This window comes from Armigeres subalbatus, chromosome 2, assembly GCF_024139115.2.
Source record: "Armigeres subalbatus isolate Guangzhou_Male chromosome 2, GZ_Asu_2, whole genome shotgun sequence".
Classification (NCBI taxonomy): Eukaryota; Metazoa; Arthropoda; class Insecta; order Diptera; family Culicidae; genus Armigeres; species Armigeres subalbatus.
In genome coordinates this window covers 125,031,363-125,056,459 of record NC_085140.1, presented here as the reverse complement: position 1 = coordinate 125,056,459, position 25,097 = coordinate 125,031,363, and the positions used below count along the sequence as shown (strand labels likewise).

Here is a 25,097-nt window from a genome sequence, read left to right as displayed (position 1 = left end):
AAGAGGCTCAGAAGCCTCCTTTCAAGAGGCCCGGAAGCCTCCCTTCAAGAGGCCCGGAAGCCTCCTTCAAGAGGCTCAGAAGCCTCCTTCAAGAGGCCTGGAAGCCTCCTTTCAAGAGGCCTCAAGCCTCCTTTCAAGAGGCCCGGAAGCCTCCCTTCAAGAGGCCTCAAGCCTCCTTTCAAGAGGCTCAGAAGCCTCCTTTCAAGAGGCCCAGAAGCCTCCTTTCAAGAGGCCTCAAGCCTCCTTCAAGAGGCCTGGAAGCCTCCTTTCAAGAGGCCTGAAGCCTCCCTTCAAGAGGCTCAGGAAGCCTCCTTTCAAGAGGCTCAGGCCTCCTTTCAAGAGGCCCGGAAGCCTCCTTCAAGAGGCCCGGAAGCCTCCTTTCAAGAGGCCCAAGCCTCCTTCAAGAGGCCTGGAAGCCTCCTTTCAAGAGGCCCGGAAGCCTCCTTCAAGAGGCCTCAAGCCTCCTTTCAAGAGGCCTGGAAGCCTCCTTCAAGAGGCCCGGAAGCCTCCTTTCAAGAGGCCCGGAAGCCTCCTTTCAAGAGGCTCAAGCCTCCTTCAAGAGGCCCGGAAGCCTCCTTTCAAGAGGCCTCAAGCCTCCTTCAAGAGGCCTCAGAGCCTCCTTCAAGGGGCCCGGAAGCCTCCCTTCAAGAGGCTCGGAAGCCTCCTTTCAAGAGGCTCAGAAGCCTCCTTCAAGAGGCTCAGAGCCTCCTTTCAAGAGGCCTGGAAGCCTCCTTTCAAGAGGCCCGGAAGCCTCCTTTCAAGAGGCTCAGAAGCCTCCTTCAAGAGGCCCGAAGCCTCCTTCAAGAGGCTCAGAGCCTCCTTTCAAGAGGCTCAGAAGCCTCCTTTCAAGAGGCCCGGAAGCCTCCTTTCAAGAGCTCAGAAGCCTCCTTTCAAGAGGCTCAGAGCCTCCTTTCAAGAGGCTCAGAAGCCTCCTTTCAAGAGGCTCAGGCCTCCTTTCAAGAGGCTCAAGCCTCCTTTCAAGAGGCTCAAGCCTCCTTTCAAGAGGCCTGGAAGCCTCCTTCAAGAGGCTCGAAGCCTCCTTTCAAGAGGCTCAGAAGCCTCCTTCAAGAGGCTCAAGCCTCCTTTCAAGAGGCTCAGAAGCCTCCTTTCAAGAGGCCCGGAAGCCTCCTTCAAGAGGCCTCAAGCCTCCTTTCAAGAGGCCTGGAAGCCTCCTTTCAAGAGGCCTGGAAGCCTCCTTCAAGAGGCTCAGAAGCCTCCTTTCAAGAGGCTCGGAAGCCTCCTTCAAGAGGCCCGGAAGCCTCCTTTCAAGAGGCCTCAGAAGCCTCCTTTCAAGAGGCCTCAAGCCTCCTTTCAAGAGGCTCGGAAGCCTCCTTTCAAGAGGCTCAGCCTCCTTTCAAGAGGCCTGGAAGCCTCCTTTGAAGAGACCTGGAAGCCTCCTTCAAGAGGCTCAGAAGCCTCCTTTCAAGAGGCCTGGAAGCCTCCTTCAAGAGGCCTGGAAGCCTCCTTTCAAGAGGCTCAGGAAGCCTCCTTCAAGAGGCTCAGCCTCCTTTCAAGAGGCCCCAGCCTCCTTTCAAGAGGCCTGGAAGCCTCCTTTCAAGAGGCCTGCCTCCTTTCAAGTGGCCTGGAAGCCTCCTTCAAGAGGCTCAAGCCTCCTTTCAAGAGGCTCAGGCCTCCCTTTCAAGAGGCTCAGGCCTCCTTTCAAGAGGCCTCAGAAGCCTCCTTTCAAGAGGCTCCAGCCTCCTTTCAAGAGGCTCAGGGCCTCCTTTCAAGAGGCTCGGAAGCCTCCTTTCAAGAGGCCTCAAGCCTCCTTTCAAGAGGCCTGGAAGCCTCCTTTCAAGAGGCTCAGAAGCCTCCTTTCAAGAGGCCTCAGAAGCCTCCTTCAAGAGGCTCAGAGCCTCCTTTCAAGAGGCCCAGGCCTCCTTCAAGAGGCCCAGGAAGCCTCCTTTCAAGAGGCTCAGGCCTCCTTTCAAGAGGCCTGGAAGCCTCCTTTCAAGAGGCCTGGAAGCCTCCTTCAAGAGGCTCAGAAGCCTCCTTTCAAGAGGCCTGGAAGCCTCCTTTCAAGAGGCCTGAAGCCTCCTTTCAAGAGGCCTCGAAAGCCTCCTTTCAAGAGGCTCAAGCCTCCTTTCAAGAGGCCTGAAAGCCTCCTTGCAAGAGGCTCAAGCCTCCTTTCAAGAGGCTCTGAAGCCTCCTTTCAAGAGGCTCTGAAGCCTCCTTTCAAGAGGCTCTGAAGCCTCCTTTCAAGAGGCTCTGAAGCCTCCTTTCAAGAGGCTCTGAAGCCTCCTTTCAAGAGGCTCTGAAGCCTCCTTTCAAGAGGCTCTGAAGCCTCCTTTCAAGAGGCTCTGAAGCCTCCTTTCAAGAGGCTCTGAAGCCTCCTTTCAAGAGGCTCGGAAGCCTCCTTTCAAGAGGCTCGGAAGCCTCCTTTCAAGAGGCTCGGAAGCCTCCTTTCAAGAGGCTCTGAAGCCTCCTTTCAAGAGGCTCTGAAGCCTCCTTTCAAGAGGCTCTGAAGCCTCCTTTCAAGAGGCTCTGAAGCCTCCTTTCAAGAGGCTCTGAAGCCTCCTTTCAAGAGGCTCTGAAGCCTCCTTTCAAGAGGCTCTGAAGCCTCCTTTCAAGAGGCTCTGAAGCCTCCTTTCAAGAGGCTCTGAAGCCTCACTTCAAAAGCCTCGATAGCCTTCTTTCAAGAGGCTCGGAAGCCTCCTTTCAAGAGGTTCGGAAGCCTTATTTCAAGAGGCTCGGAAGCCTCCTTTCAAGAGGATCCTGAATTTTTCCATCCGACCTTCAGACTGTCGGTAAGAGCGATGACCCATTCTCACCCCCCAGACGCATTGTCACCCCCGATGACGGTACGCTTATTTTCATTTACAGCGAAAAAAAATAGGGTGTACCTCAATGAAAGCATAAGTTCGAAGGGGTGCCTCTCAAGAAAAAAATTGGGTATGAATCATCTAAAGGAGTTTAAATAGGATTTTTGGAAAAAATCCTGAAGGAATTGTCATAGGAGATTCTAAAGAAATCTTTATTAAAATTTCCAAAATAATTGCGAACGGATTTTCTAAGAAATTTTTAATGGAACTTTCGAAAAACTTCTGAAGGATTTTCTGAAGAGTTTTTCAAAGAAATACCTAGAGGGGTTCGTTAAACAAGGTAGTAGAATAGTTGCTGACGGAATATCCGGAAGAATCTCTGAAGGAATTGAGGGCAATTGCGACGGAATTGCAAAAACTTCTTTCCGAATGATTTTTTTACGAAATTTCGGAAAGAATCTCAAATGTAGGAGAAATTATTCAGGAACAGAATTCCTTCCTCGAATTTTCGAAGTAATATATGGAGAAAATCCTATAGATGAATTTCTACGTTTATTCCCAAAACAATTTCCAGAGGATTATCCAAAAGAATTCTTCTAGACAATTTCAAAGGAATTCTTGGAAAATTTTAAGAACATCGAAAAAAATATTTGTTTTTTTTCTGTATATAGTATAAACCAACTTTTTGGACTTTGTTATCTGATTGTTATCATTGTTATTATCTGTTATGACATATGTATAATCAAAAGTTATTTTGAAGAATTAATACATGGGGAAGGATTGTTTGGCCGAAAGTCATTTGGCCGAAAGCGTCATTCGACCGAACGGGTCATTTGGATAAACGGTTTATTTGGCCGAAAGGGTCATTAGGCCGAAAGGGTCATTTGGTTGAAATGGTTATTTGGCCGGAAGGGTCATTCAGCCGAAAGGGTCTTTTGGCTGAACAAGACATTTGGCCGAATAGTAGATTTGGTCGAATAAGACATTTGGCCAAATAGGTCATTTTAAAAGTGAGAAATTAGGAGTGAAAAGAATGATATCTTAATTCTCATTCCTCATTTCTCACTTCTCACTGTAAAAAGTGAGAATCGTCAAGTGAGTAGTGAGACATCTCGTTAGTAGTGAGACTTCGCGCTTCTCACTTTCTACAGTGAGAAGAGAAAAATGAAGAAAGAGAAGTGAGACGTCTCACTACTCACTTCTCGTTTCTCAAAGGGCAGCAGGGACTATGTCCAAGGGCTTGACGATCCCTCCCCAGGCCATCTGCGAGTTGTGGGGCTTGCCTAGGATGTGGTGGGGTTTGACAGTGGGCCCTGTTAAACCTCTATAAAAAGCTGCATGTATCCGCAAGTAGGCCCCACCAAAGCGACCGTGTGCCGCTCAAAGCGCACAAGCCCAAGTCCTGGTGTTAGGTGGGACGCTAAACAGCCCTGACACGACGGCCCTCCGACGAGACAGGAGGTTTGCGCAGGCCCAATAAGCCGCCTAGAAAACCAATCATTACGAACAATATAAGAGATAATGCGACTCGATATAATCGGCAAAGACCTAGGCGACGAATACAGGATCACGATTGGAAGCTTGGAACATGGAATTGCAAGTCGCTAGGTTTCGCAGGTTGCGACAGGATGATTTACGATGAATTACATCCCCGCAACTTCGACGTCGTGGCGCTGCAGGAGATTTGCTGGACAGGACAGAAAGTGTGGAAAAGCGGGCATCGAACGGCTACCTTCTACCAAAGCTGTGGCACCACCAACGAGCTGGGAACCGGCTTCATAGTGCTGGGTAAGATGCGCCAACGCGTGATTGGGTGGCAGCCAATCAACGCAAGGATGTGCAAGCTGAGGATTAAAGGCCGTTTCTTCATCTATAGCATCATCAACGTGCACTGTCCACACGAAGAGAGACCTGACGACGAAAGAAGCGTCCTACGCACAGCTGGAGCAGACATACGATGGATGCCCACTGCGGGACGTCAAAATCGTCATCGGTGACATGAACGCACAGGTAGGAAGGGAGGAAATGTATAGACCGGTCATCGGACCGGATAGTCTGCACACCGTATCGAATGACAACGACCAACGACGCATAAACTTCGCAGCCTCCCGCGGAATGGTAGTCCGAAGCACCTTCTTTCACCGCACAAATATCCACAAAGCCACATGGAAATCACCTAACCAAGAAACGGAAAACCAAATCGACCACGTTCTAATCGACGGTAAATTCTTCTCCGACATCACGAACGTCCGCACTTACCGCAGTGCGAATATTGAATCCGACCACTACCTCGTTGCAGTATGCCTGCGCTCAAAACTCTCGACGGTGTACAACACGCGTCGAAGTCGGACGCCGCGGCTTAATATCGGGCGGCTACGAGACGGTAGACTAGCCCAAGAATACGCGCAGCAGCTGGAAGTGGCACTCCCAACGGAAGAGCAGCTAGGCGCAGCGTCTCTTGAAGATGGCTGGAGAGATATTCGATCCGCCATTGGTAGCACCGCAACCGCTGCACTTGGCACGGTGCCCCGGATCAGAGAAACGACTGGTATGACGGCGAATGTGAGCAGTTAGTGGAAGAGAAGAATGCAGCATGGGCGAGATTGCTGCAACACCGCACGAGGGCGAACGAGGCACGATATAAACAGGCGCGGAACAGACAAAACTCGATTTTCCGGAGGAAAAGCGCCAGCAGGAAGATCGAGACCGTGAAGAAACGGAGCAACTGTACCGCGCTAATAACACACGAAAGTTCTATGAGAAGTTAAACCGTTCACGTAAGGGCCACGTGCCACAGCCTGATATGTGTAAGGACATAAACGGGAACCTTCTTACGAACGAGCGTGAGGTGATCCAAAGGTGGCGGCAGCACTACGAAGAACACCTGAATGGCGATGTGGCAGACGAAGATGGCGGTATGGTGATAGACCTGGGAGAACGCGCGCAGGACATAATCTTCCCGGCTCCGGATCTCCAGGAAATCCAGGAGGAGATTGGCCGGTTGAAGAACAACAAAGCCCCTGGGGTTGACCAACTACCAGGAGAGCTATTTAAACACGGTGGTGAGGCACTGGCTAGAGCGCTGCACTGGGTCATTACCAAGATTTGGGAGGAGGAAGTTTTGCCGCAGGAGTGGATGGAAGGTGTCGTGTCCCATCTACAAAAGGGCGATAAGCTGGATTGTAGCAACTACCGCGCAATCACATTGCTGAACGCCGCCTACAAGGTACTCTCTCAAATTTTATGCCGTCGACTAGCACCAACTGCAAGGGAGTTCGTGGGGCAGTACCAGGCGGGTTTTATGGGCGAACGCTCCACCACGGACCAGGTGTTCGCCATTCGCCAAGTACTGCAGAAATGCCGCGAATACAACGTGCCCACACATCATCTATTCATCGACTTCAAAGCCGCATATGATACAATCGATCGGGACCAGCTATGGCAGCTAATGCACGAACACGGTTTTCCGGATAAACTGATACGGTTGATCAAGGCGACGATGGATCGGGTGATGTGCGTAGTTCGAGTTTCAGGGGCATTCTCGAGTCCCTTCGAAACCCGCAGAGGGTTACGGCAAGGTGATGGTCTTTCGTGTTTGCTATTCAACATCGCTTTGGAAGGGGTAATACGAAGAGCAGGGATTAACACGAGTGGTACAATTTTCAATAAGTCCGTCCAGCTATTTGGTTTCGCCGACGACATAGATATTATGGCACGTAACTTTGAGAAGATGGAGGAAGCCTACATCAGACTGAAGAGGGAAGCTAAGTGGATCGGACTAGTCATCAACACGTCGAAGACGAAGTACATGATAGGAAGAGGTTCAAGAGAAGACAATGTGAGCCACCCACCGCGAGTTTGCATCGGTGGTGACGAAATCGAGGTGGTAGAAGAATTTGTGTACTTGTGCTCACTGATGACTGCCGAAAATGACACCAGCAGAGAAATTCGGAGACGCATAGTGGCTGGAAATCGTACGTACTTTGGACTCCGCAAGACGCTCCGATCGAATAGAGTTCGCCGCCGTACCAAACTGACAATCTACAAAACGCTCATTAGACCGGTAGTCCTCTACGGACACGAGACCTGGACGATGCTCGTGGAGGACCAACGCGCACTTGGAGTTTTCGAAAGGAAAGTGCTGCGTACCATCTATGGTGGGGTGCAGATGGCGGACGGTACGTGGAGGAGGCGAATGAACCACGAATTGCATCAGCTGTTGGGAGAACCATCCATCGTTCACACCGCGAAAATCGGACGACTGCGATGGGCCGGGCACGTAGCCAGAATGTCGGACAGTAACCCGGTGAAAATGGTTCTCGACAACGATCCGACGGGCACAAGAAGGCGAGGTGCGCAGCGGGCAAGGTGGATCGATCAGGTGCACGCAGAAAAAAGTATGGTACAAACAAACATATTTGAGGTAAATTCTAACAAAAGTTCAGTTTGTTCTAGCACCAAACATAAATACGTTTGAAACAAACATAATGTTACATTTAAAGCAATCGAAAACTATTTTTAAATCAAATATGCATTTTAAGTTGCTTCAACCAGCGGAATTATGGAATTGAACATAGATACTATTGTATTGGTCCGACCGCCAAAATATTTTGCTATCAATTCTTCCAATATTCATATCCTGGTAGCATTTGACTACCAGATTCCACAATTTCTAACATTCATATTTCATTTACTTACCTTATTGTACCTGAAAAACATCCTCATCAGCAATTTGGAAGCAAGAAAAAACTTGCTTCCCTTTCTTTGCTGGAATCCAATCGGACCTGACCTGAACTGAAGTTTTTGTTTACTTTTGCAAGAGCGATCGAGGGGCTACCCACTAGTGCACGCATAAAACAAACAGGCATTAAATTTAATTTTCAAAATAAATTTGTTTGATTCAAACATATTATCAGTTTGTGAACAAACATGAATATTTTTGAATCAAATGGATGAAATTTGTATCCGTGTGGAAGATGACTTGCGGACCCTCCGTAGACTGCGTGGTTGGCGACGTGTAGCCATGGACCGAGCCGAATGGAGGAGACTCTTATATACCGCACAGGCCACTTCGGCCTTAGTCTGAATAAATAAATAAATAATTCTCGTTTCTCGATGTTCCATTCAAAAAATGAGACGCGCGAAGTAAGTAGTGAGACGTCTCACTATTCACTTCGCGCTTCTAACTTTTTCAGCGATAAGTGAGAAATGAGGAGTGAGAAGCAAGACGTCTTACTTCTCAACCATCATTTATCACTTATCGCTGTAAAAAGTGAGAAGCGCGAAGAGAGTGAGACGTCTCACTTCTCTCTTCACTGTGAAAAGTGAGTAGTGCGAAGTGGGTTGGGATACGTCTCACTACTCACTTCACGCTTCTCAACTTTTACAGCGAGAAGTGAAAAATGAGGAATGAGATGTCATTCTTCTCACTCCTAATTTCTCACTTTTCAAATGACCTATGCCGCCAAAGGACCCTTTCGACAAAATGTCCTATTCGGCTAAATGACCCTTTCGGCCAAATGACCCTTTCGGCCTAATGACCCTTTCGCCCAAATGACCCTTTCGGCCAAGTGACTCTTTCGGCCAAGTGACCCTTTCGGCCATATGACCCTTTCGGCCAAACGACCTTTTCGGTTAAATTACTTTCCACCAAATGACTTTCGGCCTAGTGGCATTCTGCCAAATGGCCCTTCCCCATAATACATATTACACTCTAGTTTGAGCTAATCATACAGATTAAGCTTGTAGGGTCGGTGTACCGGTGAAAGTGGTATTAGTGACAGGTTCAAATTGTTCAATTCATAACTATTGATAGCAATATATTTCCTGTGATGTAAATATATTGGCAGAAAGCTGTTCTTCTCTACTTTTCAGGATAAATATTGTTGATACTTAATTTTTTTGTTTTCTTATCAAAATCGCTCTCCAAAAGTTAAGGAGCCAAAAAGTTAAGGATGTTGTTCAATGTTTTCCCGGAAAATTTGTAAAACTTTTCGCACACATTCACCTTTTTTAAGCAAGCCCTATGCTATGAAGTAATTTGAAAAAATCAAAATGCACTAGCACTAGCGAAGATCGTGTTTTCGCTATTACTGGTACAGCCTACCCTACTAGATTACTAGATTATGCCCTAATGATATTAAATTTAGAAATAATCTCCATATTCAGTTACCTTTTAATGCAATATATTATATGGTCTGTACCATATTAATGGTGTCTAAGAAAATCGATTAGAATACACAGTGGCTTTCCCAAGCACACAAAGCTAGGGCCATCAAAGTTCTTGCGAAGACGTTTAAGAATAAAATGCTACTTCAGCGAAGATTAATGAACCGTCAACGAAGTGTTGACCCATGTAGTGACGCACTGCGAACGGTCGGTCGGTGTCTTCACCGTGAGATTGTGCCATTTCGGATTTTGCGATAAAATTTTTAAATTTATGATTCAGGATTTCTTCTTTGTGAGCAGCAATCGGCAACGCATCCAGTAGTGGTCCGTGACCATGAATTGAATCCTTTCACAGCACTTACGAGCGGAAGATGAAAGGCAGATGATGCCAGCAAGTCACAAGTCCCAGCGCAGAAGAAGCTGCTTTAAACCATATCGAAAGCAGTACATTTGTCAACGGGGGGATGTCCTTGTCCTTGGCGGAGATCGATCTCCCTGTGCCATCATCATCATAGAGGCGCTTGCCGCAGTCCAAGTCGAAATCGTTTCGTTTCACCTTTGTCCATCTATGTAAAGCCAAAAACGACTCAGTGAACTGCATCGGTGCCATTCGGTGCTCCATAAGAAGCAGCCTTTCGAGTTGTGGACTGCCATCCATACACGTCGAAAGTGTACCCACATGTGATATCAACCATCACAGATCCTTTTAACTATCAATAAATTAATTGTCATTAAAATGACAAGTTTATTAAAGATAAACGGAGGCTGATCACCATTAATCGAAGAGAACGTCTTGAATATCGAGAACTGATGTGGAAATACGGCAGATATTTCCGTCATGGGTTTCAACGCAATATTAGTGGCAATTTTTCACTCAACCGGGTGTTTTTTTATTTATCAAACGTCTTCACAGTCTACTAAAATATCTTCAAATATCTTCACTATCGATATCATGGTTTGAAGTGGATGTGAGTTCTCACGAAAACCGTCTTTTCTCCCGTTTCTTGGTGTCATAATCGTAATTTTATAGCAAGTGAATTGTAATCATCTCTAAGCCGTGCGTCATTCTGCATTGTCATTGTCACAGCTAAGAATTACTTGTATATTAGATTAAGGATATCCTCAGATTGATAATCAAATGAAACTGCTACACGAAAATGTGGACAAAGTATTGGACATTATTTTTTACTGCCACTTGATACGATTTAGTAGAACCCCGACGATGTATGTGTGAGATTCGATTGGTCTTCCAAATTTCATAGATGCCAGATTCACATGTCAGATCGATGACTGCATTTAACGATACTTTTTTGTCTTCGCAAATCGCATTTCAGTGCCTATCAAGTCAACATGGAGATGAAGTAGGTATACAAATGCATTTCGAAATAGGAACGTCATCGATGTCGTTTATATGCTGATTTGATAATATTTTATCAGAAGGAATTTGAATTGACTCATCAAAATTTGGTAAACTGTAGATCCAATATACAGTTCTTCGAATCAACATCTTGACATTTTGCCCAATATGCAAATAAGATTAGATGGTTTGGGAATGTTTCATGGCACGTGGGGTTAAGGTCACTTTTTACATAGACAACTGACATACGACTTGCTCATATTCTAATTATCATCAATTATAATCGATTCCGATCCATAGTTCACGCAAAAGACATTGGCAGATAGCCAATGTAATCCAAAGCACCGCAAACAAGTTTGCCTTCTTGTTCGTCCCTATCTCCAGTGTCATGTTGCGTCGTCGTTGCGTTGGACGATCCAAACTGCAGCTCACAGTTTGGTGATCGATCCGAACGGGCTTTTTTTTGGGCAGAGCGATTTGCTGAATAGGCGATGATCTTGACAAGGTCAGACGAATAATTTATCGTTTTATAGATCTCGTTCACTCTCCGGGGGATGATCAACCTGATCGGATTGATAACAGGTTTTCAATGTGATTCAATGTCGGAATGCGGGTGCTTGCCTCGGCGGAGGACTCTTCTTCAACAGTCGCCGTATAATCAGATCATGTAAAGGGGGTTGATACTGTTATTGATTCAGTTAAGGTGGACTGCGGGTTGATCCTGTTTGACAGGGTTGCCGAATGGTATTTTTGAATTTATGTTCGTATCGTTTACTGTATTATAGATGGAAGAATTATTCAAACAACATTTCTGTTCTGGGAAAGAACCGTTTCTTAAAATATTTGAAGCGGTTTTTGAGGAGAATAGGTATTTCATAAAACTGTACCCAGAATGGCGCTGGTTGAAACGGTTTCGATGAATTTCAGCTTACAGCTTGGCAGCAGGTGATGCTTTGACGTAAAATACGTCCAAGAGGAAGGCTCGGATACAGGGTTTAAAGGTAGCATCACACTTCGGGAAGATTTTCCGCCAGATTTTGGTCCCCATTCATTTTAAATGGGGCCGAGATTTTGATTTTCCGTGCTCAAATCCCGAAAACATCGCATATGTAAAAATAGGGGGAGATCCACCAGAGGTGTCCATCCCAATACCGGACACTTCTCAGAACGAAACCATATTTCGACCATATTATGTAGTACAAAAAAGCTATTTTAAAGTAGTTTACCTGCATAGAATATCAGATCCTATTAAACTTTTTACAAAATTTGAAATTAAACAAAAATGTCAAAAAAAAAATTTCATTTTTCGCCTTACTTTAAATGGTTTGAATCGACAATTTTATAATCAATCGAATGCATTCTGATTATGTGGAGATGGTCAATATTAGCCATATTTTAAATAACGATCATGATATCTAACAATATATAATGTAACTGTATTGCAAAATCAATTTCTGTATCTAGAGGCACGGCAAATGCTAGGTAAAGCATACCATTGATACTTCGCGTACCTGAAGGAATAAAATAGACCCCATCTCGCGCTCCTTAGCCTCTTACCCAGCAACTCCTGGGTCAGGATGGTCGGGATACGAGCAACCTTAGGGAAGATCGGGTAACCAACCCCGGTGGGAACTATGGTCGTATGCTGACAGGGAAGGGGAGGTTTGCTCCTCTCCGGAGATGCAAATCTTACTGAGCGTCTGTTTTCCATGTCAGGATCGGCTCACAACAGCGTCTGTTCTCCATGTTAGGGGAGGCTGTCATCGTCCGACTGCCAGCAGGGACTCTAAGTGCAACTGTGCACCATGGTTCACCGGGAATAAGCAGGAATGATTTTAAGCCTTTAAAAAAACATACGCAATGAACAAACAACAAGAGAGTACGGACCGGAACCATCGGCAAAGACCACTGCGACGAAAAGGAACTAGCGATTGGAAACTCGGTTCGTGGAACTGCCATACCATACCATCATACCATCTACCAGAGCTGCGGCAACACACACGATCTGGGAACAGCTTTCACAGTGATGGGCGGTAGGCAAAGGCGCGTGATCGGGTGGTGGCCGATCAATGAGAGAATGTGCAGGTTGAGGATCAAAGGCCGGTTCTTCAACTTCAGCATAATCAACGTCCATAGCCCACACTCCAGAAGCACTGATGATGATAAGGACGCATTCTACGCGCAGCTGGAACGTGAGTAAAACAGCTGCCCAAGCCACGACGTCAAAATCATCATAGGAGATTTGAACGCTCAGGTTGGCCAAGAGGAGGCGTTTAGACCGACTATTGAAAAGTTCCGCGCTCACCGGCTGACGAACGAAAACGGCCTACGACTAATTGATTTCGCCGCCTCCAAGAATATGGCAATTCACAGCACCTACTTCCTACACAGCCTCCCGTATCGGTATATCTGAAGATCACCACTGCAGACAGAATCACAAATCGACTATGTTCTGATTGATGGACGGCATTTCTCCGACATTATCGACGTCAGGACATATCGTGGCGCTAACATCGACTCTGACCACTATCTGGTGATGGTTAAACTGCGCCCAAAACTGTCCGTCAACAACAATGTTCGGTACCGACGACCGCCGCGGTACGATCTAGAGCGACTGAAGCAACATAATCTCGCCACTGCATACGCACAGCATCTCGAGGCAGCGTTGCCGGAAGAGGGTGAGCTCGATGGGGCCCCTTTTGAGGACTGCTGGAATACAGTCAAAGCAACCATTAACGACGTAGCTGAGAACAACGTCGGGTATATGGGACGAAGTCGACGGAACGATTGATTCGACGAAGAGTGCAGACAGATTCTGGAGGAGAAGGACGCAGCGCGAGCGGTCGCGCTGCAGCAAGGTACCCGGCAGAACGTGGAACGTTATAGACGGAAGCGGAGACAACAGACCCGCCTTTTTCAGGAGAAGAAACGCCGCCTGGAAGAAGCGGAGTGCGAGGAGATGGAACAGCTGTGCTGATGGGGTACTGTTTCGTGGGTTCTTCGACAGCTCGTTTACAGCACACCAACATCGAACCGCGGAACGAAAATCACTTTAGTCAGCTGGAATCTGCTCAGCGACGGAATTCCTTCTTCTCGTCGTCGCTGGCCTTCGGAAAACGGGCAATTCACAAGTTCACGGATACATTACATATAAACTTTCAGTCCACTCCAATAAAACACTCAACATAAACGAAAGACTAATCACTTTAACATGTATTTACTTTAACAAATTTTGTTCTTAAAACTACGTGAATTTTTGAGGTATCGCACGTACGGTTTCCAGACCAATCGTCCTTGGCTGCAGGCCAATTGCAACTAACTCGTTGATCATCAGAGTGGTGATCAGTCGAAGTATACCATCGGGTCGTGCGATGTTCTCCACAGCGATCGCCTAGCAGAGCGTCGGAGAAGAGATCTCCCTCATATCTCCAGTGATGACCATCGATGACCGTTGACTACTACGATGATTGGCGATCTCTCGTTTCATCCTCCATATTCGCCACGATGGTGCGACGATCGAACACTCTTCTGGACAGTGAAACAGGGAGCAACGAGAACGAGGGTCGTCCAGGGATGTAGTCTGAGGGGTCAAGCTCATCACTGAACATCCTCACCCACCCAGAAATAGCAGCATTTCTGAAAATAAAAGAATGGTCCTCTTCGACAAGGATGGGAAGGAAGGTTTGCGGGGTAACTATTGTTCGCTTGTTGTTGTTTGCTCTTCAAGATCGTTGAGTGGCAGCAAACAGATTTTCTCGACCGGACGTTTGATTGTTTTGGTGGCAGCTTTGAGTGTAACTACACTACACGTGAACGTCAATAATTCTTGCAAGTTTCCAGCGCATTGGAGGCAAATTATCGTCCACAACTACTACCAATTTACCAACTTCAATTTGTACCGGTGAACGCCAGCGTTTAGTACGGTTTTGCAGTTGACACAGGTATTCCCGCCTCCACCGGTTTTTGTTTTTGTTGAAGCTGTTGATAATGGTTTAGACGTTTTACAGGTACATCGGATAAATCCTCCACCGGTAAGCCCTTCAGCGATGACCCAACTAGGAAATGTGCCGGTGTGAGAGGTTCTAGATCATTCGGATCATCCGACATTGCTGTTAGTGGTCGTGAATTCAGGCAGCCTTCTACCTGAACGAGCAGCGTATTCATATCCTCAATGGACACGGGTTCGTTCCCTAGAACACGCAGAATATGGTGTTTTGCAGAGCGTACAGCCGCCTCCCATAACCCTCCAAAATGTGGCCCACTTGGAGACCTGAAAATCCAACGAATATCCTGGTTGACGCGTTCCGTGGTAATTTTCTCTTGGTGATTCTTGTCTCGCAGCAAAATAAAGAGCTCTCGCAATTTGTTGCGAGCCCCAAAAAAATTGGTCCCATTGTCGGACCAGAGCTCAGTAATAGGACCTCTGCGTGATACGAATCGTGATACGAATCGTGTTAGTGCCTGAATAAACCGTTCCGTTGACAGGCCAGTCACGAGCTCGAGGTGAACTGCCTTGGTGCATAGACACACGAAAAGGCAAATGTATGCCTTTACTGCTGCTCGCCTTGGTCCTGGCCGTACGTATACAGGTCCAAAGTAATCTATGCCAGTTTTTGAAAAAGGACGAGCTACCGTGACCCGGGCTGCGGGTAAATCTCCCATGAATTGCTGGACAGGATGTGGTTTAGCCCGGAAACATTTTTTGCACTGATGAACGATGTGTCTCGCCACATTCCTTCCTCCTAAAGGCCAAAAACGAAGACGAACAGTGCTCAGTAAAAGCTGTGGTCCAGCGTGCAACAAACGCAAATGGTAGTGGAGCAAAACTAAACGGGTGAACTGATGGCGTGCCGGTAGAACTGCAGGGTGTTTGGTGTCTTCAGACTCGTCCGATTGTTTCAACCGTCCCCCGACACGAAGTATTTCATCCTCGTCTAAATATGGGTTGACCCAACGCAATGGTGATTTTAAAGGTATCATTTTCTTTACAGATAACGCTTTCAACTCATCAGCAAAAGTTTCCTTTCGAACTCGGCGAATTAAGATGTTTTCATCTTCAGAGTTGTGAAGAATTTCACCGACATATACTGTTTAAAAGCTCTCAATTGCTCCTGGTGCGCTCGACTCTAGAGTACAGTTCAGATGTCTGGAGTCCGTCTTACAACAACGGTGCTTAGAGAATCGAATCTGTTCAACGCCGTTTCCTTCGATTCGCCCTTTGTAGGCTAATTTGCCTGGATCCGTTTCGCCTACCGAGTTACGAAAGCCGATGTCAGTTGATCAACTTGGAGCTACTTCGCTCAAGGAGAAATGTCGACAAAGCCATCATGATCGCCGATACCCTGCAGGGACGAATCGACTGTGGAGCTATATTGGAACCAATAGACCTGAATGTCCAGCTATGCATGCTCCGTAACAGCCATATGTTGAGGCTGCCCTCTCGTCGTACAAATTATGGCATGCATGGAGCTATTTGAGGCCTACAGCGTGTCTTCAACAGAGTCACATCACTCTTAGATTTCCACGCCACACAGAGCATGTTACGCCGAAGATTTTCATCGTTCTTTGCAAACAATGACTATACTTGTTCAAATGTTTTATACCTACTTTATATTATCTCTTGACAACATCTTTAAATGTTCACTCTTTTTTCAAATACTCTACATCATTGGGTCCAAATATAGCCTGTTGATGCAACAACAATAAAGATAAAGATATTTAAGAATGCCTAAGAAGAGTATGCAGACAAAATTAACGATCTCATTCGGAAAACATGGGAAGCAAAATTTCATTTGATGAAACCGCTATTATTTTTGACGTAGGACTTACGTCTCTCTTTACTATACCGGGTGTCATTTCAAAATATTCAAATCGACCGCGTTACGCTGTGTTGAAAGATTTTAAACGTTAATAGCGTTCGTCTCAGTGGACGAATCGCCCCTCAATCGACAGATTTCAAGTATGCTTTCCATGTCCATGCTTGATAAGACCCAAAAAACTTGTTTCAATAGGCATGAAACTGTTTTCAATGAAAAACATTGAGATCAAGGGAACCTATAAATATGGGTACCGCATAATTCTTGCATCATTCCATTACCACGTTCTGATTGATGGAGACACCAGCGAATGAGCAGCCGCTGGGTCTGCCGAGCAGCCATAAAATAGCGCAACGCGATTTTTTCCTTTCATTCTGACCGGGACAAGCGAAGCAATCGCATCATCGATTGAATAGCACTCACACCTTTCAGCAGGGAATGAAGTCTGCACTCACCGCTTTTTCGGCTCGACACCATCGAAGCGACCATCATCAGCCGAAACCTATCCAGTACATCAGCAGTCCACCCTACAGACCCGACAAAGCAGCAATGCTGAGCAGATACCGGCAGCAGCAGCAGAGTCGAGCCGAGACCGGCCGGCATCGGTGCTGAGCCGAGACAGGCTGAAGAAAAGCCACATGATGCAGCATGTATGTCCAAAAAACAAACGGTTCTTCAGAGAGACAACAATAGAAATCAATATCAATGCTTTCAATACCCTTCGGGATAGAAATTGTACTTGGGTGCCAAATCCAATATTCTAGAGATAAAATTTTATGCGTGATTTTCATAAATAGCGTCAAAACTAACAGTGGATAATTTTTCTGATTTAACCGCGAAGTGGACGAAGGACTTCGCTTGACCATGCCTTTAAAGATTCATAAGATGTCCAAATCTCTCACATAATTTTATTTGGATAAAAAACACCGATAACAGCTCAAACATTAATAAACTATCAATCGATTTTTCATCAAATGTTGGATTTTTTGGCATTGATAAAAAAATATGTAGATAAACATTGTTTGATACTGACCGCACACAAAGCGAACGTGACTGAATGATCGTCCCATGTTACCAATTCTAAATCTTATCACCCGAAATCCCATGTCCAGGTGTTTCCTTCCATCTACTACTAACAATGTTGTCTCAGACGTACTTCTCACCTGAACTGCAATTCTAAGCTCGCTTGCCCGGCTTATTGGCCTGTATCTAGCGAAAAGTCCCGTTAGGAAATAGACGCCAGCAGCGAGCAACAAGCGTAAAAAAGAAGAAGCCCTTCTCGAACGCGTTGATGATGATGACGACGCTTTGGCTGACAAAGAAGCGGGATACAAGACACTAGCTGATTGGCCCACCAATTGGGAAGCAGAGAAGATTCAAAATTCGCGGTTATTTGAAAAGATCGTTTTCTTACTTTTGACGTAGGACTTACGTCTCTCTTCACTTTACCTGGTGTCATTTCAATATTTCTAAATCGACCGCGTTACGCTGTGTTGAAAGATTTTGAATGATAATAGCGTTTGTCCCAGTGAAAGGATCTCTTCGGAAAACCCCTTAATCGACAGATCTCAAGTATGCCTTTCATATTCATACTTGATATGACCCGAAAAACTTGTTTCAATAAACCTAAAACTGTTTTCGAAGCAAAACATTGACTGCACTGAAACCTATAAATATGGGTGCCGCTTGTTCCTCGCGTCATTTGTTCGCTTGATTCTGATGGGTGCAGACGCTAGCGGATAAGCTGCACCAAAATAAGCCATAAAAGATGGTGACGCAATTTTTCCTTCTCATTCTGTTCAGAACTTCCAACGGGATATTATCATCATCAACGATGAATAAAACCGGGGTGCTACCCAGCACCATGAATCAATTTTTGACGAACATCAAGTGGAACACAGCAGCAGAAGAAGCAGCCCAGCCTACACCACACACTGCAACAGTGCCGAACAGAGACCCGCAGCAGAAACGAACCGAGACCGGCCAGCCTCATTATTGAGCCGAGACCGGCCGGCATCAGTGTTGAGCAGAGAAAGGTGAAGAGAGAAAAAGAGAAAAAGTTATTTACAACGTTCTAGAATGGTTTCCTGCCAGAATCTCCCTTGGTCAACAAGTTTCCTATGAAAGAGTTAATTTCCGGCCCTTATCAGGGCGAAGAGAGTTAGTGATAATTTTCGCAATAGGTTGGAATTCGTCGCTTTTACGGCGGTGTTGAAATCGTTTGTGTGTGTTTTGGTTTCGAGCAAGAAACTCCCACGGTCAACCAAGATTGTTGTTTATAATTTTCGCAATTGGTTGGCATTCATCACTGGTTCGTCGGTCGCTGCATTAAGGCAGTTTGCATCCCGCTGGTTTCATTGGGGAACCAGCACACGTCGCACACCCCAGAGCACCCAGTTTCAGTTTCACAGTCCACTCCAATATGACGCAACAGATGGAGATAGAAAATGTATGCCATCAAAGCAAACGGTTCTTCTGAGAGCCACTGATACTTACTAAAGAGTTTAATATTAAAGCTTTCAATACCTTTCGCTTTAAAAATAGTACTTTTGTGCCAAATTCAATCTTCTAGAGATAAAATGTTATACGCAAGTAGCAGATTTTCAAGATTTTCGTGGCCAATTAAGAATATCCCAAAACGGAATGCTATGAATCGATTTTTTATCTATTGGATTTATTTGAATTTTGGATTTATTTGACATTTGATAAAAAATATGTAGAAAAATGACTCTTTGATACTTTCTAAAAGATTGCTGGAACATTTTTGATTATTATTGTTCGACGTAGTTTTCAGTGTTGGTTGAAGAATAGATGGTGCTACAAATGGTAAATTACGCTGACAGACAGTCTGTAATTCACAACATGACATTTTCGTTTGGTCGGTCTAGGTGAAGGAGGAGCCAACAAGCGGTTTACAATGGTCTTATTCATCAAAGGGGTGGAGCTTCGGCTAGAGTTGTTCTGATATAATGACAAAATCATGGCTCATGCGAGTTCAGTTCCGGCTTAAATTTTATCTTGACCAGCCGGCAGGGAACCAACATCCAACGACAGGGAGAATAATGGTGTCATCTCTAGAAGTCAAAGAATTATCTTTTTTCATATTTTCATCAATGACAAAAATATTAACATTAAATAAAAAATCGATTGATAGCTTTCTGTTTTGAGATATTTTTTCTAAATTGGTCACGAAAATGGTAATAATAATGATATCGCCGTTTTCCTCTTCCAATATGTGAGAGATTTGGGCATATTTTTATAAAAATAGCCCTGAAAATATATCTATGAAATTGATTCCTGAAATTTATATATTGAGTGTAAGTTGTTCGTGAACGATTTGGGAAAATGTTCTCGAAATAGAGAGCTATCATTTGATCATGTTGGAGGAAACGATGGTCCCAATCTTGTAAAGAAAATCTCCGACGGCAAAATTACCAATCCAAACGAGACTTGCATGGTCTCTGCTGCTCTCGACGACAAAAGATGGTCGCTACCGACACTGCCGCTGCGATTGATGTTCGTCTGCTTAATCGATTTACAATTGATTTACAATGGTATAGATGAATCCAAGTAAAGAAATAAGAACTAGACAACCGACGCTATTAACTTTGACAGATCCTACAGCACAACATAGGATAATTTGAACTTCTGAAGTACATATTTGAAGGGTAATTTTGACGTAGGACTTATGTCTTTCTTTACTATACCGGGTGTCATTTCAATATTTTGGCATCGAGAGCGTTACGCTGGAATAGAAGATTTTGAAGGTGAATAGCGTCCATCTGACTGAACAGATTTATACAACAAACCCCTTAATCAAAAGAATATAAGTATACGTTTCATATTCATCATTGATTAGACACGAAGAGCTTGTTTCAATAGGCCTAAAACTGTTTTCAATGCAAAGTGTCCATTACCGCGTTCTGATTGGTGCAGACACCAGCGAATGTGCTGCCGCTGGGTTTGCTGAGAAGGCATAAAATAGCGCAAAACGAAGCATGCCAGTACAGCCGCAGAAAATGTTCCAGAAGCAGCCTATTCTACAGACCCGACACCGCAGCAATGCCGAGGAGATACCGGCAGCAGCAGCAGAGTCGAGCCGAAACTAGCCGGCATCAATGAAGAGCTGAGGCCGACCGGCATCAGTGTTGAGCCGAAACCTGCCGGCATTGGTATCGAGCCGAAACAAGTTGAAGAAAATCAAGAGAAAGAACTGCAATGTTCTTGAAGAAATCGTGTGTGTTTTGGTTTCGAGTAAAGAAACCCCCTCGGTCAACCAGTTCCCCGAAAGGAGTTAATTTTCGGCCCTTATCAGGGCCAAGAGAGTTAATAATAATTTTCGAAATTGGGTGGCATTCGTCACTGGTTCGTCGCATGCTGCATTAAGGCAATTCGCATCCCGCTGCTTCCATTGAAGAAACAGCACACGTCAAGCGGATACGCTGCATGAAGACAGCTTTGGTTTTGCGCTCCACCCAGGAGCACCCAGCATCAGCCTTACAGTCCGCTGCAACATGACGCAACAGATGGACATAGAAAATGTTTATTTTCAAAGCATACGGTTCTTCTGAGAGCCATTGATAGACTTACTAAAGAGTTCTTAAAAATTCTAAAATACTCTAGAGATAAAATGTTATACGCGAATAGCAGATTTTCAAGATTTTTTCATAACCGTTACATAACAAGAACTGTGACATATAATGAAATAAATCACAAAAAAATTTACTATTAGATGAAAAATCGATTGAGAGCTTTTCTTTTTGAGATATTTCTTCCTATATTGCTCATGAAAATTGTTATAATAATGTTTGGGCTCAGAAAAATATATTAAGCTCTTTTAGTGGAATGTATTAAACCGTCTAATAGCCTATTCAGATTACGCCATTAATGACATAATAATTGGCGTTTCAGGGTAAATACGCTTTATGATGTCATTATTTACGTAATATTCCATACATTTTGCGCTGTCAAAAGATACCCGCTAAAAAGAATTTATTACGAACAATTATTACGAGAGAGCTTTCGTTCTAACTGGGATGCAGGGAGAAATTCAACAAAACAAAACTGACAAGCGTCACGCTCTCTTTGCCAGAGAGAAAATTCTCTCTGTTTTCATTTCGTTTCGTAGTTGACAGTCATGCTCTTTCTGTCGCAGCAGGGTCGAATGCATGTTAGATGAAAATCTTCTGAGCGCTGAAGAATAACTCGAATTGTGATGGTTTTGTGGAAAGCATTTTATATGATGAAAAATAATGATGATAATTATTTATTCTCCACTTATTCAACATGAATTGTTTAAAAATCAGATGCTCTCTAGAATTAACTTGAATGGCTTAATATACTTTGGATTTCAACATTTTTCACGTGGGACAACTGTACGATTTGAATGGGATGTATATATAAAGTAGAATAACCTTAAATAAAACATGGATTGGTAATGCATTAATTCATCCAAAATCCAGTTTAAATTATATCACATTCACACGATTCGATTTTGTTAGAAGCTGTATCATTGATTGTCGAGTAGAACGCAATGGTTCAGTTTCCATTTTTGAAAAAAAAAAATTGCTGAGTTGCCCTTCATACATGGAGATACTGGTGGAAATACATTTTAGTTCGATAATATTTCTTGAAAATTGGTCCAATCGTCCTTTTTTATTTATTTGTGAGAATTCCCAAAAGTATCTAAATTTTTCTATCAAATCTCCGTTCGATCATAGTACAGAATCAAAATACTTTTTAAACTTAACAATAAATTGAGGAATAGTCTGATTCCCCGAAGAATGGCGCACCAAACTAATGAATGTAACTTCGCTCATTATCCTTAATGAGAGCTTCAAATATTCTTCGAAAATCTCTTTTCATATTTTTTTTTATATTTTTTTCGTAGAAACTTTGTTCAGAAAAAATGTTCGATTGTCGCCACACAAATGCTTGATTTCGCAAATTGAATTTTAAAACTCTCCTTGAATTCAACCCTGTATTAGCGTGCAAATGAGGAAACATGGAAACGTCAAGATATATTATCTTGCTGCAGTCTGAACACCTCGTAATAATTGGATACCCTCTCACTTAACAAAGTCATAAATAGCCCAATCTGAATAGGCTATAAGACGAATTAAGTACTGTCCATTTAATTCCACTAGTTAATTTTCGTTATCTTTGCAGATACGTATTTCGACCACAACTGTGTGGTCGTCTTCAGTGTCTTGTACTCGACTCGACTTGAGTCGAGTCGAGTACAAGACACTGAAGACGACCACACAGTTGTGGTCGAAATACGTATCTGCAAAGATAACGAAAATTAACTAGTGGAATTAAATGGACAGTACTTAATTCGTCTTAGACGGTTTAATGTTTGGGCTGTTATCGCCGATTTTTTATACAAATTAGGTGACGTGAGAGATTTGGATATATTATACATCTTCAAAGGCATGGTCAAGTCAAGTCCTACGTCCACTTAGCGGTTATGTCACAGACATTACCAACTGTTCGTTTTTTTTTATAAAGTTTAGTACCAAGCACAACTTAACATATGGTTAGTCACTTGTCATAAGACGAGTTAATACTATCCCATTGAATTCCACCACTTAATTGTATCTTGACAGATACGTATTTCGACCTCAACAGTAAGGCCGTCTTCAGTGTCTCGTACTTGACTCGACTTGACAAGTCGACTTGTCAAGTCGAGTCAAGTACGAGACACTGAAGACGGCCTTACTGTTGAGGTCGAAATACGTATCTGTCAAGATACAATTAAGTGGTGGAATTCAATGGGATAGTATTAACTCGTCTTATGACAAGTGAAGACATTCCACTAAAAAGCTCAAAATAATTTTCTTATCAATATGGTTAGTCATATGACATGACTCGTACCCATCCCGGAATCATGTTGATTATGAAATCAATCACCTGGATGAGCAGACCAAATCTCTCTAATTTTATTCTTCTTCAACCGCTTCTCCGCTGCCTCAGCCATCATCGGCCTCCAGCCGTGAACTCCGAGCGATGCGATGGGCGATTGCATCCATAGCAACCGACACCACTGCATCCGACCATCATCAAGCACAGAATGCCTAAAAATGCGCCCACTTCTTTCATGCATATTCGCAGACCCACCGGCAGTTCTACCACTGGTGACTGCATGCTGTCGCTGTGTAAGTAAACAGCGAACGAACGAAACGAAAAATGCGCGAGCAAAAAGCACGTCAGTACGCGCTGATGTCACAAACTGTAATGACAATCCAAATATAGATCCAATCCAAATCCAATCCAAACAAAATACAATCCAATCCAAATCCAAATCCAATACAAATCCATTCCAAATCTATACATTTAATCTAACTTTAAGTTTCGCTTTTAGTACCATCAACCATTTGCCATCAACTAGTACTGCTAGCCAATAACTCCAAACTAATCCTACGCATAATAAATTCGAACTTCCGAATAGCTTTGTAAAATCCTACTAAGTCAGAACATTCCAAGATCAATTTCCAGATAATATATTTGGCTTTCCGAACAGTTTCGTACAGTACAGCATAGAATATTTTTCTCCATTTCTCTCAAATTTGGTTATAAATACCTTCAAACCAATTTCTTACGATCTTCCAGACGAGGCTTTGATGTTCTTCAAACCATAATCCATTTTCCGACGATCTTCGAGACGCGTCTTGTGATTTTGCAAACTAAAGTATATCACTTGTCACAATGTAACCATTTGAATTCAACTCACCTCATGAAATCAGCGACAGGATCCAAAAAATATGCCGGCAGGATCACCAATATGTGTGACCCTAAATGGCCGGAACGAAATTATGACAGCAACTCTCCCTGGGTGCGTGTGCACGCCGCGGAGATCTGACTGGAACTGAAGGCATTTTAGTCAAACCCCACACAGCCCTAAAGCATGGACGTTAAAAGATGCATACTAATGATTTGGAGTGATCGAGCAGAAAACACTGCGTTCAATACTTGGCAGTGATTTGGTGGAAAATAACATACGCATGAATCACAAATTGTATCAAGTGAACAAAAATGAAGACATCACCGTCAGGCTGATAAACTACGTAGGCTGGACATGTAGTGCACATGCCTAAAGAAAGACCAGTGAGAATGATGTTTAGGACGTCAGCTGCACAGTAGACACCTGACTCACTGGCTATGTGCAACAGAGGAAGATGTGTGTGCGTCCGGTATGCAGGGAAACTGGCGATTGGCAGCCCAAGAACGAGCGACCTAGAATATCGCATTACATTCTGTTTTGCTTCCAGAGACACTCTAGTGGACAAAACAAATTCACGGGTTTTTCCCAGTTTTCCCGGAATTATTAAAAATTGCCTGATAAGGTTTTGAGCGCTTTAGTCCATGATAAGAAAATTATTTTAGGGGGGTCCCGTAGCGTAGTTGGCTACACGTTCGCCTTATAAGCGGACGGTCATGGGTTCGATTCCCAGCCCCTCCACCAAGCCCTTGTCAGTCGCCTGAGGTGCAGCCCAAACGGTTGCGTTTTGGGGTGCGCGTCTTACCGACACGGCTGCCCGATGACGACTGACAAATTGATCTTCTCGGAGGCAATCCTCCAACGTACCCGGATAAACGGCAACCAAACAATGCAACGAGCAATTGGATACACGATACGGACAAAAGGACACAATGGACTCACGACGAGATGGACCCGGCAATGATAACAACAACGAATGTCTAAAAATAGATTCTGTGTGGATTCTGTACAGCAGAATACCACAGTAGATCACGGCACAGTAGCGGTTAAAAAACACAGAGTGCCTACCAAATAAAGAAATGAATAAAAAAAAAAAAAAAAAGAAAATTATTTTTTGCTTTTAGTGTAATACTTGCACTTGTCATAAGCCTCACTGTTGAGGTCAAAATACGTATAAAGTGACAATCCTCTGGTGGAATTAAATGGGATAGTACGAACTCGTCTTATGACAAGTGACTTTAGTCCATCTTATTCTTCTTATTGGCATTTCATTT

General features: G+C 44.2%; 1 protein-coding gene across 1 annotated transcript; it reads right to left on the bottom strand.

Moving 5' to 3' along the window:
• Positions 1-14,202: 14,202 nt before the first annotated feature.
• Positions 14,203-15,267, bottom strand: LOC134209227 (uncharacterized). Its single transcript, XM_062685218.1, has one exon. It carries the CDS (start codon positions 15,265-15,267, stop codon positions 14,203-14,205), a length of 1,065 nt encoding a protein of 354 aa, XP_062541202.1.
• Positions 15,268-25,097: the final 9,830 nt, after the last annotated feature.